At 35.8% G+C, this 19374-nt stretch overlaps 1 protein-coding gene and 1 pseudogene across 1 annotated transcript; both read left to right on the top strand.

The window, feature by feature from the left end:
* Nucleotides 1-3299: 3299 nt before the first annotated feature.
* Nucleotides 3300-4229, top strand: LOC116476143 (olfactory receptor 52E8-like; annotated as a pseudogene).
* Nucleotides 4230-10754: 6525 nt separating this feature from the next.
* Nucleotides 10755-17208, top strand: LOC116477332 (olfactory receptor 52E4). Its single transcript, XM_058446550.1, has 2 exons — nucleotides 10755-10840; nucleotides 14358-17208. Exon 2 carries the CDS (start codon nucleotides 14432-14434, stop codon nucleotides 15368-15370), a length of 939 nt encoding a protein of 312 aa, XP_058302533.1. The 5' UTR covers nucleotides 10755-10840; nucleotides 14358-14431; the 3' UTR covers nucleotides 15371-17208.
* Nucleotides 17209-19374: the final 2166 nt, after the last annotated feature.

The following is a 19374-nucleotide window of genomic DNA, read 5'->3' as shown; positions in this document are numbered from 1 at the left end:
AGTACTATTGACAATAGCCAGAAGATGGAAACAACCCAATATCCATCACTTGATGAATGTATAAACGTGTGATATATCCATACAATGGAATTTTATTTAGTCATAAAAAGAAATGACATATTGATAAATGCTGCAACACAGATGCAATTTGAAATCATGATAGGTGAAAGAAAGCAGACACAAAAGCCTACATATTGCATGATCTCATTTATATGAAATATCCAGAATAAATTAGTAAAGAAAATGCACAGAAATAGAAAGTAGATTACTGGTTTTCAGGGGCTGGAAGAAGAAAAGAATGGGGAGTGACTGCTTAATGGGTACAGGGTTCACTTTTGGAGGGATGAATATTCTGGAGCGAGATAGTGGTGATGGCTGCCAAAATTGTAAATGCTCTAAGTGCCACTGGATTGTAAACTTCAAAATACATAAAATGGTAAATTTTATGTTGTATGAATTTTGCCAATATAAGTAAAGAGTTGTTGGTTATACTGGACACCCAACAGAGCCCAAAGGAATAATCCAAGCAACTCATAAAATGAGAGACAGGAAGATAAGAAATTAGGAAGGAGAGAAAAAGATAAAATGAGACCTGTTACAACTATTATCTGAAATAACAAGAACTGGAAATTGAACAAGTAATGGGCACAGGGTTCACTGAGATTTCCCTAGAGCTTCTCTTCATCTGGTGCAATAACAAAGGGGAATTACTCTTCATTTTAACCTCAGTGTCTCAGACACTGTGGCACTTGGAGACTTTATTAAAAATCTGCTGCCCCAGCAAACACACACAGACATTTTGTTAACATTTTTCAGGGTGCACTGAAGCTCTATTCCAAACCATTTATATATATTTCAAGAACTGAATGTGTAGTTGTTACTTGACTCCTTAAGACAGAGGAAGAAATCTTGGTAAGGGTTTCCAATCAGCAACTTTGTGTAATGTGTACTTAAGACTGGAATTTGAATTAACAGAAATTGAGTTAAGACCTGGAGCATGGGGGTGTAGAATAAAATAGTGCATATCAGCAGTCTAACAAGAGGTAAGATAAATAAAATGGGAAGATATTGGGGAGAAAAATATTTGCTGGACACCTTCAATATTTCACGCATATGTGACTTCATTTATCCCACTCCATAATAATATCATGTAGAAAGTACTATGCTTATTTCCAAAGAAACTCAGACTCCGAACATAGTGTAACTTATGTAGTTACAAAGCCAGAAATAACAGAATCTGTACTCTATTCCATGTCACAGTGCCAATAATATTAAAAATTCTGTGCTTTTGCTTCTTTTTCCTACACAAAATGCCTTATAGTGAGATAGTGAGCGATACAGAGAGTGACAAAATTCCATAGAAGGCAAAGAAGAATTGTTTAATGAGCTTGAATTTGTTTATACTTAGAAAGACTATGAACGTACCCTGTTATAGAAAAGGATACAATATGGTGATTAGCTGTTGGTCTTTCTTCATGCTTCATATTTCAAATGGATTTAACTGAACTCAAATTTGATTATTAAGAGACCTGAATTTATAACTGAGCCCAAGGCCCATATAAGACATGAGGTAAAAAGCTTACATACAGCAGTAGCAAATAATATATTTGGAACTAAATAAGCAGATGTGTGCTAAAAAATTTGACTTTGCCCAGAGAGAGGTCTGTCTTTTGCTCCTGGCTTCTAGAAGGAAATATACACAATACCTAATAAGAGAGTCTTTGTTTATTAGAGTGGGGATTGGTCACACTAGATCTGAGGGTAGGGACTGGTCATGTCATAAAGATCAACAATATGACTTAGAGTGGGGACTTTGGGTCATGTGACACCAGTAAACCTGGAGACTGAGTTCAACCACATTTGCAATCAATCCAGCCATCATACCTATGTAATGAAATCCCAATAAAAACTCTGAACACCAATGCTTGGGAGAGTTTCCCTAGTTGGCAATATGACTTCATGCATATTGTCACACATTAATGCCACAAGAGTAATGCATGTTCACTCCATGAAAGGACAACAAATGCTTCAGATTTGGACACCTCAGTTTCTTCTCTAAGCATCTCTTTATTTGTCTATTTTTAATCTGTGTCCTTTCCCTGTAATAAACTGTAATCATGAACATAATAGCTTTCAGTGAGTTCTATAAGTACTTCTAGTGAATTATTGAAGCTGAGGTTGGTTTTTGAAAACCTCGGAAATTGCAGTTAATGACAGAAGTGAGGGTAGTCTTCGGGACTGTACCCTCAAGTTTTGAAGTTTAGAGAGCTCCAGGCTAATCTAATTTGATGTGACATTTCTTTAAACTGTTAGCAAGGTCAATAGGCTCTTGTAAAAGAACTTTGTATGGTGGAAAACCTTCACAGATAATCATTCTCCCTTACCAACTTACTTTAAATTCCCACTAAGGGATACCTTCCTTCTAGATACCTAGACCCTAGAAAATGTGTGGATCTGCTTCTAGACTCAATTCTGTTGTATTGTGTTTTTTTCTGTTTATTTTTTTCTAATAAAACACTTAAAATTATCATCACTTTATAAGAAGACCCAGTGTCTGAGAGTGTAAATCCTGCAGATTTATTCTTCTTTGAAGAAGTCTTGCCACTTCTAAATTCTCGTATTTTTCCTCATACCTTACTTTCTTTTCTTTCTCCTTTCACTGTACCTGTTAGCAAATATTGCAAATATAGAGCCAGATTAATGTTACATATCTGAATTTCAACCTAGTTTCAAATTTTGAATTTCCTACCTATTAGCTTTGTAAATGATGGGAAATTACTTATCAAAACTTCGCTGTTCCATAAAATCAGATACCAGTAGAACTTGTGTCGTGAAATTTGGTGAGAACTAAATGAGATAATATATGTAAATAGCGGTAGATGCAATGACTGAAAAATAGTAGATATCTAATCAATAGCTGTTACTACTGTGGTTATTATTATCATGAATTTTATTTTCATCAACTCATAGTGTCTATATCTTGAGAAAGAAGGGAATAAGTACATTTATTTACTCTGAACTCAAAATTTTAGGAGAGACATAGTTCAAGCTTCTTCTACTTGGCAGCTCAGCCTCTTACATTCATAGTGCAGGTAAGGAGTGACACTAGAATTATGTATGGAAAATGAAAAGAAGTAGAGAAAAACAAAGGTCTTTACAGAAAGGTATTCTTAGTATCAATCCTTTGTTTGAGGATTTGTTTATTTATTTGTTTTAGATCTCAATTAAGTCTCAATGAATTGCCCAATGGGAACTGAAAAGAACTTTTAAAGCCATGGCTGCCAGCGGTTGGCAGAAGAATGTCTTCTCCCAATGTCACTGAACCCCACCCCTCTTCCTTCCTGTTGTTAGGAATTCCAGGATTGGAAGCTGCACAATGCTGGTTAGGCTTTCCCTTCTGTGTTGTGTATCTGATTGCTCTTGTTGGAAATCTTATTATTCTATTTGTCATCTGGACTGATAAAAACCTTCACCAACCCATGTTCTACTTTCTGCCCATGCTGTCAGTGATGACCTGAGTCTCTCTACATCTACTATCCCCAAGATGTTGGGCATCTTCTAGTTCAGCCTCCAGGAGTTGTGCTTTGGGTGCTGTGTTGCTCAAGTTTTTTTAAATTCATTTTTTTGCAGTCATGGAGAGCATTGTACTTCTTGCCATGGGATTTGATCACTATGTGGCTATTTGCAACCCCCTCAGGTACACCATGATCCTCACCAACAGAATTATTGGTGTGACTGCTATGGTTGTGGTTCTTAGAAGCTTACGTATGATTGTTCCCATCATTTTTCTCCTCATGAGGCTGCCTTACTGTGGATGTAGAATCATCCCTCATACTTATTGTGAGCACATGGAAGTGGCCCATCTGGATTGTGCCAGCATCAGTGTCAATGTCTATTATGGTCTTGGGAATATTTTTATCTTGTTTCTGGATGTGTTTCTTACCATTATCTCCTATGCTAGAATTTTATGCACAGTCTTTCACCTCCCGTCCCAAGATGCCCGCCTGAAGGCTCTTAATACCTGTAGCTCCCATATCTGTGTCATCTTAGCATTTTTTGGCCCAGCTCTCCTTTCTCACTCATCGCTTTGGTCATGGCATCCCACAGTATATCCATATTCTCCTGGCTAATCTCGATATAGTCATTCCCCCGCTCTTAACCCAGTCATTTATGGAATCAAGACCAAGCAAATCCAGGAGTGGGTAAAAAGTCTCTTTACTAAAAATTGATTGAAGGGGAGGGAATTCATTCAGGTTATAAAAGCGTAAGTCCTAAAATGACAAAATTTGTGATAAAATTAATAAATTGTTTTTGCCAAAATCGACCATCAATTTTATACATATATACATTACACAGATGTGTGTGTGTATTTGTTTATACATATGTATGTATATGTGTGTGTCTAAAAACATATCGGCAGCAATTGTTAGATGTACGTGTGTTTATGCATGTCTGAGTGTGTATTTGCAATGATGTCATCTATTGACCCCAACACAGAATATGCCATAAAAAAGTAAGTTTCAAGGAGGATCACTTTAATTCACTGAAAATGAAATGTTTTAAAAAGAGTAACAGAAAGTTTTTTCAGTGAATTAAATGGTTTTAAACCATTTCTATAATTTTTGTTTTTTTAGCATGCATCTTTAAAATTTTCTTTTTCTCTTTTGGAGAAAGTTGCAGTTAAAATTTGCATTAAATTTCTGAAAATGTCTTCATTTTTCTCTCAGATATGAATAATGGATTGAATGAGCATTGAATTCCAAGTGCAAAATTATTTTTCTTGGACATGATTTTTTTAACATTCACTTTTGCATTCGAGATTTCTGATCCCAGTCAGATTATGTTTCCCTTTAATCTATGCTATTTTCTCTATCTGTCTCACTTGAACTTTTATTCTCTTTCTCTCAACACTTTTTCTGTGGAATGGTTTAAGATTTTCTTTTTATTTTTTGCATTTACAATTTCCACCAAATAGTAGTACCTAAGTCCCTACTGGGCCTCTATTGAAACTATCAATATTAAGCCTTAAATAATTTTTCAGCTGTAGAAATTTTCTTTATTATTCTCCCCTTATTTTTATTTCACCTTTTGAAACTTATATCTATGTCAGAAATAAATACTTATGCTCAAAAATATCTTGACACAGAAATTTAGACAGTATTTTACAATAAATACCCAGTCATAAAATGATTTTATCAGGTGAGTAGTTGACACCTCATTACCTCAAGGAATAAAGAATATTAAACTATGTATGTGAAATTAAATTGATGATTATTAAAATTTGTGGACATATTCTTTTTTATAGTTACTTTGATATTAACTCTTCCCAATGAGTTTGTATGTATTTTGTATGCTAAATTAGTAAAAAAAAAAATCACTAGGAATGTCATAGAATTGGGTGAAATGATTGTGGTGGTAATATTCAAAATCAAATTTGACTTTATCTCTGCTTGAACAATATTCTACTTAGGTCATTCAGTTCTTTAAAATGAACCTTAGATTACAATTTTTTATTTTATATTGCCATTTTTGAAAACAATAAATGTGTTGTTTATATCGATTTTGGCCATGTATATATATATATACTTTTTTTTTTTTGGAAACTGAGTCTCACTCTGTCACCCATGCTTGGAGTGCAATGGCATGGTCTCAGTTCACTGCAACTTCCACCTCCCGGGTTCAAGGGATTCTCCCGCCTCAGCCTCCTGAGTAGCTGGGACTACAGATGCGTGCCATCACACCTGGCTAATTTTTAGTATTTTTAGTAAAGACAGGGTTTCACTGTGTTGGCCAGGCTGGTCTCGAACTCCTGACCTTGTGATCCTCCCACCTCAGCCTCCCAACGTGCTGGGATTACAGGCTTGAGCCACCATGCCCGGCTCATTTATATGTTCTTATATTCATTTTTATATCCAAAATGTTTAGTTTCTTAGAAATCTTATTTCTGTTTCTGCCTTCTTTTATACATTTTATTAAGTTCATGCATAATTTCCCTTTTTCTTCTTACATATTATAATGCTTTACCAAAATCGCTCACTTAAAACACAGTAAACAAAATAAATATGAATTGTTCTCTCTCTCTCTCTCTCTCATGTGTGGCTAAATCTCCTGTTTCTCCCCTGTATCTCATACCTGCTATCTCCACTTTACTTGCTTATACTACCCACATGCCAATGCTTCTCTCAGTGGCCATATGTCCTCTATTTGACTATCTTTATAAAAGAAATCTTATTGCTACCTGAAAGAGATTTAAAATATTAAATTAAAAGATTAAAAAGACATCGCAAAAAACAAAAGCAGAGAGAAGTTGTTACCAATAGATTTGCTATAACAGAAATACTAAAAGGGATTGTTCAAGAAAAGTAACATAAATCAAGATAGAAGTGATGCAGAAAAACAAAGAACATATTTATAATGCAAAGTTTCTACAGAAAATATTACAAAATGAATACAGTGATGTATAAATGGGATAATATATAAAGGTCAAGTTAGAATTATCCTAAAAATGTATGATTGATTTAACATTTGGAAATTCCTTAAACATTAAAATATTAACATAAAGGGGAAAAAGTAATGTGAACAGCTCAATAGATAGAAAAGAGTAATTGATAAAGTTTAATGTCTATTAATGAGTTTTTAAATCTCTTTAAGCATGAAAGGGTCTCCCCTCCCAACAGAATGAAGGAGTATGCATACTGTGGTAATACGTATTTACCTGAGACCAGAAACAAGACAAAGATACAGTCTTGTCCCCATGGAACTAGATGCTCTATGTAGTGTGTAAGACAAGAAATAGAAATGAAAATACAAAAAAATTTAGAAAGTAAAAAATAAAACTGTCATCATTCACAGAGGGCATGATTAGGTATACATAAAATTTAAAATATTCGTGGAAAAACTATTAGAATTAACAAATAAATTTATCAAGGATACTTGATACAAAGCCAATATAAAAAATTGGTCAGGCATGGTGGCTCACACCCGTGCTAACACTTTGGGAGGCCGAGGCAGGAGGGTTACTTAAGCCCAGGATTTTGAGACCAGCCTAGGCAACTTAGGGAGACCCTGTTTCTATAAAAAATAATAATAAAAATTTAAAAATTACATTTTTCTATACCAATAATAAAAAATTGATAAATTAAAATCTTGAAAATTACATATTTTTAAATGGCATCACAAAACATCAAATGCTTTGACCTAACTCTAACAAATGATATGCAAAACTTCTATAATAAAAGCATAATAATCCTTCAAAGGAACTTTTTAAATACATAAATACATTAAAAGATATACCTAGTTCATGATTTGGAATAATCAATAAACTTTAAAAAACATTCTCTAAAATTGAACTATATATTCAATGCAATAAACATTTCAATGAATTTGTTTGCTTATTTGTCCTCTTGTTTTTGTTTTCAAAGTGTTATATATATTTTAAAAGAAATTGGCTGGACAATCCTGAAGAACAAAATTTTAGGATTTATATTATTATATTCCATAATTTATTTCATACTATCACTTATGAAAACTGTGAAATACTTGTACAAGAACAGACAAAAAGCAGAACAACATAGTCCAAACACAAAAATACACATGTAAAAATGTACAATTTATGACAAACAGCTTTTTAATAAATGAAGCAAGATCAAATGAATAGTTAATGTAAATCAATTATATATTGAAAAATAATTGCCTCTATGTCACTGCCCTTTCAATGTGATAGTTAATATCCTCTCATCAAGGGGTTAATCTTGACAATGTGAGCAAGATGGACTACTAAAATGTTCCAGCTCTTAGTTGCCTCACACTGATAGCCAGAACAATGAATAAATAATTACATTTTAATGAAAGTAACTGAAGGAGAGGAGTGCTCGTTTGTGAGACCTGAGCCTAGAACCCTGGCTCCACAGCCACTCCAAACCACTGTACTTCGAGCCCAGTGCTGCTGCAGCTGCTTATAGGTCATGTCAAATCTGAGGGATTCTGTCAGCTGAGTACCCTCATTGTGGGAAAAATTAAAAATAGGAGGACCCCAAAAGCCCTTGACACTAAGGACATAAACAAACTGTGCCATGACTACTGCTGTGCTACTACAAACTTCTACAGTCTAAGCCACTGAGACACCCACAGTTATTGCTGACATTAAACTCAGCTCAGGAAGCTGCACGGAGACTATACTACACCTTTCTGGAAACAGAGTCACCACACTCTTCCCAACTGGCACACTAAAACCCAAATGCAGGTGATAGTTGTCCTCTATAAAAACCACTCTGGAAAGTCTGGAGATAAGTGTTCCACCAGATACACAGGCATCAATATAGAGACACAAGAAACATGAAAAGGTAAAGACATATGATACCACCAAAGGAACATAACACTGTAGTAACGGACTCCAGTAAAAAGAAAATCAACAAATTGCCAAAGGAAAAAAATCAAAATAATGAGGCTGAGAAGACTCAATAAAATACAAGAAAATACAGCAGAGACAATTCAATAAAATCAGGAAAACAATTCATGAAACAAATGAGAAATTCAACAGAAGATAAAAATCATAAAAATCAAATAGAAATCCTGTAGCTGAAGAACTCAATGAATAAGTTTTCAAATTACAATAGAGAGATTCAAATGGTGTCCCTTAATGGGACACCATTAAGTAAACAAATATTTGTATTATGAGAATTCTAGAAGAAGAGAAAGAAAAGGGCAAAGGAAACCTATTTAATAAAATAACAGCTGAAAACTTTCCAAATGTGAAGAGAGATATAGATATCCAGATCGAAAAGCACAAAATCCCCTAAGTAAATTCAACTCAAGAAGGTCCTCCCCGAGGCATTATAATGTCAAATTGTCAAAAGTCCAAGACAAAAAGTCTCTAGGCCTTTAGGCTGTTTGGCATGAGGAAATAGTGAAAATAGTGGGAAAATATATTAATCCTTCAACAGTTTTCAGGAGAAGTAATGTCCTCAGGGAACAGCTGGGTTTCTGTTTCAAAAGGAAGAGAAACACATCAGAAGTGGTTTAAGGCCAAAAATAATATCACTGCTCATAAAAAATTGATTCTAGAAGTCACAGTGAAATAATCTTGGGAATAGGAGAGGGGTAGGTACAGTGACCAATTAGGAGATATATGATTATATGATATTATGACCCTAACAGAACCAGAATTTTTATGTTTTAAAAATAATGTAATTCAATAATGCCAGAACACCTCCTACAATAAAAGCATTATACTAGGTGAACTGAAGGATAAGGTGGACTTAAATATCACTCTAATATCAATCCATAAAATAATGGAAGACAGAAAACACACAACCAACAAAAATAAAATTTGCCTGTTATAATAGTGGCACACACTGATGTGAAAATATAAAAGACACAAAGATTCTATCAGATTGATTCATATGAAAGGTCATTAAGAAGTACAGGACAATTGAGAAAGTGCTGAAGCAAAGTAGAAATGAGATGAAGTTATTTCATATGGAGGACTTTTGATTATCAAAGACAGGATGTGTGTTCGGGAGTCATGTAGTATAATGAAAGTATAAAAGGTTGATTGGGTATTGAGTGAAGGACTTTGGCAACAATGGTGTTTGCCCTTTATTACATAAAGTCTACAGTATACAATGGAGAATGTAGGGGTCATGGGAAGGAATTTTAAGCAGAAATTGGACAGAGTCAGACTTGATTTGGGAAGATAAATGTGGATACAATAAGGAAGATGGACACAATGAGGGAGAAACAGGAACCTCGGGAGTTACTTTCTCATTAATTAAAAGAGAAGTAATGAACACAAGAACATGGCAGATCAAACCAGAATCTCTCTTGGACCACAGACAACATTGCTCTTTCTGTGCTAACAACTCAAAATAGTCTGAACTTAGAAGGCAAAAAATACCAACTAATTGTCTAATGTACTCATTTTTCCCTCAGTCTATTTCTAACTATAGTCAGGAAAACCAGGCTCTGCAGCATGTACTGGTAGTACCATCGGGTCTACTATATCATCATTCAGGAAGGGAGCCTTTCAGGAAACACTCCTTCTGCTCTGGCTGGAAGGGACAATATAATATGTTTTATAAGGAAAGCGTAGAATTTTCTTCACTTTCTGCCAAAAGAGCTGAAACACGTGCAAGCTTCTTTTCAAAGACTGTTATCTGTTCACCATTAGTTACAGACTGAGAAGGAGAATCTTGGTGGGTTGGGAGAAAGTTGCTGCCATTATCTGCAGGCATGCACACTGCCAATAAACAGAGTTGTACCACAGAGTCTAATTTGTCTATTTGAGATGTCTTCTCCTTCATCTTTTGAAGCCTCAATTGTAACAGCTGGGAAACTACATCAGGATTTACACAAACATATTAAAACAGAAAAGTTGCTGAGAACAGTTTCGTGGTCACACTGTGAAGACTTAATGGTCCAAAATCAATGCTTTCATGGCTCCTGAGGGAAGCGGAATTAACATCATTCCTCAAAAAGATTCCTCTCTCTTCAGGATAGTTCCCTTCCCATCCTTTCATAACACATCTGCTCCCCTGAGCTAAGGAGTTATATCTAGCATGGTGTTTCTCTGCAGATGCAGTAAACAGGAATAAAGACTTACTAAGGCTTAATGACCCTCAAGTCCATGTTTCTGCCCAGAGGATTCCGGAGACTAGGCTCAGGGATTCTGGGACATGCCTGGTCATAGGGATGCTCTCACTCACTATAAAGTTTTCTCCACGTTACCAGGCAGGCTTGTTGCTCAGAGGCTTCAAGGGGAACCTAATCACCGTCTTTAAGAACCTGGGCTCATGCTCCAATTCTGCTCCAAGTGAGGGCTGGGAGAAGAAATATTACAGAGGTAAGAATGCTTGTGCAGGAGAAGTGAGAAGATGCAGAGGAGAGAAGAAGAGGGCAAATGAGGATAGAAGAGGCCAGATTCTTCCACTTTTCTGAGGAATTATCCTAAGCACCATTGCACCATTTTCTTCACAGAGGAACACAACAGAGCACATGGGATTGGAACAGACATCCATAGGTGAGGGCGGTGGTGTACCAATTAGCAATGCACAGAATTTCTGTCTCTCTATCTCTCTCTCTCTCTCCTCCCTTTCTCTGTGCCCCCCTCTCTTACACACACACACACACACACACTCATACACACACACTCATAGAGTACACTGTTCACAGCTGAAACACCACAAATACAGTCAGATAGTAGCATGGCCATACTTGTTGTCAATAAGACAAAAGGATGTTATTGCAGACTTCATTTATATGTGTGTATTTAAGGTGGTGGGTGGGTATCCCATGTCAATATTCAAATAAAATTACATAGGTATTAACATATTTTGTCTGTACAGTTTTATTCTCTGTTTCCCTCATTGTCTGAGTGAATTTAATGTTGCCAGTTGTAACTTGGTTCCCTATATCCCTACTACTTTATGGAACCATACCCAAGCCATTTTTACTGTAAGCACAATACCCCCACTAGATCAGCCGGACTGAACTGTCAATGGCACAGTTATGGAAGAGCCTGAATGAAGGTCTTTATCCACTTTATCCATTCATCAACTGCTTTGGTCTCACCAAGCTTGGGAAAGCTGTAAGAATAAGGGGAGAAAATTGTTTCTTTTCTAAATGAGCAGTATTGGGTCATATTTGTATCCATAAAAATCTAGAGATAAATATTAATGTCTGAATCTGTGCCATTTCTTCACTTTGGCCTCTTCTGAGCCATCCCTCCTTTATCTAATCTTATGCCAAACTGTGACATGATTTGGACTTTTTACAAGGAAATAACTTCTTTCTGCTAACAGGTGAATTATTTTAGCTATCTTGCATTAAGTAAACAAAATATTTGGGAACATTAATAAACTAAGTAAGTATAATTTGTCGAGGATACACTATGCACTAACACCTATACAAACATTGGTCTTATTTATCATTAAAATAAACCACATTAGTTATAATTTATCACCTCATTTTTACAGGAGAAAAAAAAACTGATCTATCTGGTTAAAGAATCTGTCCAAGGGTCTCAGGCAAGTAAATGGTTTAGCAGGTTTTCCAGCTGTGTCTGAATAGTTTTAAGGTCCACAGAAGACCTCTATAATATTCTACTACAGTGAGCAAAAAAAAAAAAAAAATCCAACAAATTAAAAAAGAACCACAAGTTCAAAATGTGAACTTTGGTGAGCACAATAAGAGAGAAATTGCTAATTATTATGAATTTGCCTTTTCAGATGGACTCCAGTAGGGAATCTTTGTCAATGTGCATATCTAGAGAAGAATAAACTTAATAATTTGCCCTAAAAAAATGATCTTGAGGTTATTGGCCATACACTGTCTGCTACTGTGGCATATAGTTATAACAGAAAGAAGGCAAGAATTCAGGTAAAACTGTGAGAGGGTGGATGTGCTCGGAGCTTTGAACTGTGCTGTCAGAGAAGCATCCCCTTTGCCATCTCCCTGGGAATGTTCTTCTCAGCTGGCAAAGTATCATGTTGAGACACAGCCACCCTTAAGATTGGGCTGACTCTGGATTGTAAATCTCACAACACATCATCCTAGCTATTTCCTCAGACTCTTCCAGGTGAAATCACAAAAACTACTGCCCTCTGATTTTTCAGCCTGGCATCTTTTCGTCAATACTGGCAAACATTATGTTCTTTTTTCAATTTTCTCTCAGTTTCTCGGGGACCAAGAGATGCTCTTGTTCTTCTCATATAGAATGGGGAATTACTAACTCCTTTGTCTGTGTACTTCTGCCGTAAAATAGCTACCTGGCAAAGTTACAGGACAACTGATGTATGCAGCCACATGCATAATAAAACATGATTTCTCTCTCTACTCCTATCTCTCCAACCTTCTCTCTGTCTCTCACTCTCTCTCTCTCTGTCACACACACTCACACACAAACAAAAGCACACTTATTACAAACCCCAACTCTGATTCAATTAAATGCTGAACAACTGGGAACCAACATTCATGTGGCAGTTTTGAGCATATTACAATGATTACCCCTGGTTCCTAACTCTTAATTGCAGCTATTCTCTTTGTAGAAATGAGGCCAGTACGTGCATAAATATTATACAATCCAGGTTACATTAGTTGCTACAGAGTTGTACAGTGTCTTTAGGGACAAAAAATTAAAATAAGGTAATTTTCCTTGTTATTGTCAAGGAAGCAATGAAGAGTCCTTAAAAACATTTTAATTTCAATATTAAAATTTGCTAAATATTTGATCTGTTTACATCTGAAGCTAGGCACAATTTTGGGACATGGGAATTCTTTTTTGTGTTACTAACTGATGCTATAGATTGTAAGGAAGATAAACATAATTTGGCTGATACACACAAGGCATTTTATTGGAAGGATATCAGGGAACCAGAATGACAGGATCTTGGAGAAAATGGATTGTTCATGAAGATTTAGAAGCATCAAAAATAGCAATTAATCCATAATAGAAACGCACTTATCAGTTTAGCTGAGTTAGAACCAGGAAAGTTCTAACAGAGACTGATTAACTATACTTATGTGATGTCACTGTATAAGATCCTTATGCTTATAACAAAACATAGAAAGTGGTAGACAGTAGTACTTCTCCTTTGTACTAGGAATCTTTGTCACTTCTAGAAATTATTAAGATACTCAAAGAGTTTTAGTTTCTCTGAATTATATCCATAATATTTATATTATTAGACATTAGAGCAAAATTTAAATATTTAATATTAAAAAATATTAACAAACGATTACATAAAAACATAATTTGATACTTTTTGTTAAAATCACTTTTTCAAAAAATTAGTTGTAAAAATGGTATCATTTTCCTTTGCAAGTATTTTTATTGTCTAAATTAAGATATAGAGATGAAATCTCATAACGTCATTTACAATTTGATTTAACCTATTATGGTAACAGCTGATATAACCTCCGGAAAATTTCACTATGTATTTATGAGAGAATGAGAGTGAGAATGGCTAAAAATTTTCTATTATAAAAATAGTTTTGAGCTTGTGAACTTCTGGAAGGGTACTTAGAAAACCCCAGATATCTCAAGACCACACTTCAAAGAACACGTGGTATGATGATTTCCCAAAAAGTAAAGAAGGGCTACTTAGGAAAGTAATGGAAGGGAATGCCGTAATAGAAATATGCATTGCATTATGAAATTTTTCCCGTTCTTTCAAATATCTCAAAGATTACAAAACATAAAGCCATGAGCAATATTGCCTATGATGGATCTCAGAACAACAATCTGTGTTGAGAGGCTTCCTCAATTATCCTCTGGGAAGAAGTGAGTCGCGAATGTTTGTAAATTAACCACATATACCATTACCTCCAGCACCCTGATAAGAGTCTTTCTGTTTCTTCAGGAACTTGACAGGAGAGGACCTTAAAGAAAGTGAGATCCTTCTTACTTAGGAATTCAGTGACTCTTGCTGGGAGAATGCCTTCTATCAATGACACCCACTTCTATCCCCCCTTCTTCCTCCTGCTAGGAATACCAGGACTGGAAACTTTACATATCTGGATTTCTTTCCCATTCTGTATTGTGTACCTGATTGCCATTGTGGGGAATATGAGCATTCTTTTTGTGATCAAAACGGAACATAGTCTACATCAGCCCATGTTCTACTTCCTGGCCATGTTGTCTATGATTGATCTGGGTCTGTCCACATCCACTATCCCCAAAATGCTAGGAATCTTCTGGTTCAACCTTCAAGAGATCAGCTTTGGGGGATGCCTTCTTCAGATGTTCCTTATTCACATGTTTACAGGCATGGAGACTGTTCTGTTGGTGGTCATGGCTTATGACCGCTTTGTTGCCATCTGCAGCCCTCTCCAGTACACCATGATCCTCACCAATAAAACCATCAGTATCCTAGCTTCTGTGGTTGTTGGAAGAAATTTAGTTCTTGTAACCCCATTTGTGTTTCTCATTCTGCGTCTGCCATTCTGTGGGCATAACATCATACCTCACACATACTGTGAGCACATGGGTCTGGCCCGGTTGGCCTGTGCACCCATAAAGATCAACATAATCTATGGGCTCATGGTGATTTCTTATATTATTGTGGATGTAATCCTAATTGCCTCTTCCTATGTGCTTATCCTTCGAGCTGTTTTTCGCCTTCCCTCTCAAGATGTCCGACTAAAGGCCTTCAATACCTGTGGTTCTCATGTCTGTGTTATGCTGTGCTTTTACACACCAGCATTTTTTTCTTTTATGACACATCGTTTTGGTCAAAACATTCCCCACTATATCCATATTCTTTTGGCTAACCTGTATGTGGTTGTCCCACCTGCCCTTAACCCTGTCATTTATGGAGTCAGGACCAGGCAGATCCGAGAGCAAATTGTGAAAATATTTGTACAGAAAGAATAATTCTGTAATAAAGTTTGGATAAATATATCTATATACAACCCAAATTATCATCATCTGAGCTCCCTTTTTAATCTTCTGTAACAGTTGGTCATGCTTGTCAGATTTTTTCATTTTGACTGGAAGTGCTTTAGTGTTGACAGATAATGCAAACTTAACCTTTGCTGCCTGTTTCCCCCACTTCCCTCCATGTACCTGGACAAAGGCTAGAGATTAATGGAGAAGGTATCTATGCTGAACGTTGAGGTGGCTTTGGAGTAGAACTGCTTGTAAACAAGGGTGATAGGTAACTCCATTTTTTCCATGTGTCTTCTCTCTAGGTAAGTTTAGATCCTGAAGGACACTGATCAAATAAATCTCATTTTATAGATGAACAAAATAAGCTGCAATCCAGCAGCAGTGTCTGTTCCATAGCTTTCTATTCTTTACAGAATCCAAAATTTTGTTGTTTTTCTCCAAAATCTTTGACTCCCATGTTTATTTTAATGCTCTCTGTCTTGCTGTTACTGCCATTTTTGCTCCTTTTCTTCTTTCAGATTCCTGCTCTCTCTCTTTCTGTGATGGTTAACACTGAGTGTCAACTTGATTTGATTGAAGGATACAAAGTATTGATCCTGGTTGTGTCTATGAGGGTGTTGCCAAAAGAGATTAACATTTGAGTCAGTGGGCTGGGAAAGGCAGACCCACCTTCAATCTGGGTGGGCACCATCTAATCAGCTGCCAACGCAGCTAGAATATAAAGCAGGCAGAAAAATGTGAAAAGACTAGACGGGCCTAGCCTCCCAGCCTACATCCTTCTCCTGTGCTGGATGCTTCCTGTCCTTGAACATTGGACTCCAAGTTCCTCAGTTTTGGGACTCAGAATGGCTCTCCTTGATCTTCAGCTTGCAGATAGCCTATTGTGGGACCTTGTGATCATGTGAGTTAATACTTAATAAACTCCCCTTTGTGTGTGTACACACACACACACACACACACATATATACATATATATCCTATTAGTTCAGTCCCTCTAGAGAACCCTGACTAATACACTTTTCTTTTACATTTGTTCTCTAATAAAGTAAGTCTTTGTGAATATAGGGATATGAGAGACCACAGTGTGGGTATTACGGAGACATGTTTTCTCACTTGAAGCAAAGTCATTTTAGATGTGAATACTTGTATGTATCGCATGTCTAATTCTAATTCTCAATTCTATCTGACAATTTCCCTTCAGATAAAACGTATAAAATTTACAAGACTTTATAAAACTTAGAAAAACAATTAGGCTCATGCTATGGCAAGCACAGGGCCAGACTTGATATCGACTTCAAAATAATATCATTATAATTTATTAATCCTGTAGATCTCCAATATTGAGTCCCATTTTCAAACTCTAGATATGGCTGGGGAATGGGGTTTGCTTTAAAATAGAGAAAAGAGACATTGAACTGAAATTTGTGACTCATCAGGGTACTCATGCTTCAAAATCAGCAGACGTCTCCCTCATGTTCTATAATTTAGAACCACTGTGTAGTTTGGATGACAATATACAAAATATTCAACAGTACGCAGATAACGATTTTAGGAAATGGGGGCAGATATAGCCAAGTAGACAAGAAAAGCGACATCACCTCTTCACTATCTGTGAATCTGGACAGTTCTTGGTCTTAACACTGGCTAAGCACAATTCCTGATTCTATAGTATTTTGTAGATTTTCTTTAGGTCTGTGCGCATGGGTTCTAATTTGATTTTTTGAAGCTTTTGCTTCATGTACTTAAAATTTTATGGGAACATAGAGTTTTAAATGTGGAAATACATTGAAACTTGATCTATTCCCTTTGTCTTACAAATAAAAAATACTGAGGTCTAAAGAAAGCAGGTATTTGTGTGCATAAAATATACCCATCTTTAGCATCATCTTCATGTAACAAGTGAAGGAAGATCAGTCAGATAAATCCTTTTGACTACAAATTCTTAACTCTTGCAGGAGATTTAAGTAGGAAATATTTTATTTATACATGAGAGGCTTCATCATGGTTCCCAAGTGATCAAGTAAAACGGGAGGTAGAACGAGTAGCCTGGGTTTGGTGTTGGTAATGAGAAGAGGGAGACCGCAGAAACTGGATGCAGGTACAAGTAGTATAGTGATAAAGAGTAGCTGAAATCAGCAGTCTTCATCACTGTAGTCCACAGTACTGAGTGGTAAGCACAGACCAGCATCCAGGCCATCAATAGCTGTACCATATATAAACATGCTAAATAAAGACAAAGTTTTTTCTTCTCACAGTGATATGAAAGGATCTGTGACATGTATAATGCAACTTTCTGGTTAAATATATTGATGGGAGTTGGAAAATTTTAATATAAGCATAATAGTGTCCACAGTGTAGATGGGAGTGCACCATAATGCTGGCCCTGAAATGGTTCATAATCAAACTGGAATACCACACTTACTTAAACATGGCTGGGAGCAGGGTCATTGTACTGGGATCCCTCCTCTGGACAGTAGTTTTCTTTCATGAAGTCAAACAAGATGGGACCAGAAGGGTGCTGACATGCTGAAGAAGAAAAACACAAAAGATAAATATAATTGAGAAAATGGTGACAAAAGAAATGCCAACCTGAAATAATAGGATGAGAATCCGGTGTAAGTGTTTATTCAAATACAAATCTAAGGATGGCCATCTGGGAAACACAGAATCCAAAGAAATGAGGTCAATGCTCCAAAGCTGAAAAGTTAAGGTTTTACTTACGTAGGCAGAAAACAAAGAAATTTAGCAGAATTAAAGATTTCCCCATACAAAGTTGATTTATGAGTTACAGCAAATTGATTATTTATAGCTTGTTTTCTTTTTCCAATTTAAATGAGTATTTTTAACATTTTATCTTTGACAATGTAATAGTCATGAGGTCTTTTTGTAAGACAAGGAAGAAGGAAGTTAATCAATAACAAAGATCAAAAGTAAAGAGGGAAATGGTCTTCTCTGGCACTCGTTAGCCTTTTACAACATTCTAAAAAACAACGTAGGTAAGGGAAAAAGGCTAATTTATAATCAGGGAAACAAATACTACAACTTCCTAGGTTACAGCTATCTGTTAGTGACTCAAGTCCTATAATCACATTCTTTTAAGGCTCAAAATAATTTAAAGTTTCAACAGCTTTGGTCTTGAATTACTTATTTTCATTAAAAAAGACATCAATGCCAGAGTTAATTATATTCTACTGGTATTGAATATTCGAAGACAATGCCATTTTCCATAAACCTTGCTCACCCTGTCAAACAATCCTTCTCCTTGGGAACCCTTTATGCATCACAGGGTATTTTACAGAATATGGAAACCAGCCTAGCTCACAGACTATTACGGGATAGTAAGTGTGAGAATATTAGTGCTGTTTATCTCTAACTTTGTTACCCACTAGCACTTTGGGAACAGAAGTAATTCAGTGTAACTGAAAATAAACTTCCAGGAAGTTCAATTCAGATACAATATCTTCTTGAATATATTCCAACATTGCTCCATTCAATTGGTTTATTGATCCATAACTCCTATATCAGTCAGAGCCTTGCTATATTATCCTGGTTTCCCCAAAAAACTTGTTAAAATTCCAGATGCCTGCAGACTTTTCCATTTTTCTGGTGCCAAATTTGAAGAAAATTCTCAATAGTTTTCCAAAGTGATTTCATCATTTTACATTCCTACCAACAAAATACGAAAATCCCAATTGCTCGACATTCTCACCAACATTTGGTGTTGAATTTAACTACTCTAGTGAGTAAAAAGCATTATCCCATTGCAGTTTTAATTTTTATTTCTCTAATAACTACTAATGATGTCAAGTGTATTTTTAGTTCTTATGGGCCATTTAAAAATATTCATTTGTGAAGTATCTATTATTCTTTTCCAACAACTACAAAATTAGCTACTTTGAGATATATTTGAATGTAGTTCAAAAGTCTTAAGAAATTAGAATCCAAAGATAAAACTACCTATGACAAAATAAACAATAAGAGCAGTAAAT

The sequence above is a fragment of the Hylobates moloch genome, unplaced genomic scaffold (assembly GCF_009828535.3).
Source record: "Hylobates moloch isolate HMO894 unplaced genomic scaffold, HMol_V3 SCAFFOLD_11, whole genome shotgun sequence".
Taxonomy (NCBI): domain Eukaryota; kingdom Metazoa; phylum Chordata; class Mammalia; order Primates; family Hylobatidae; genus Hylobates; species Hylobates moloch.
This window is presented reverse-complemented; position numbering and strand designations above follow the sequence as displayed.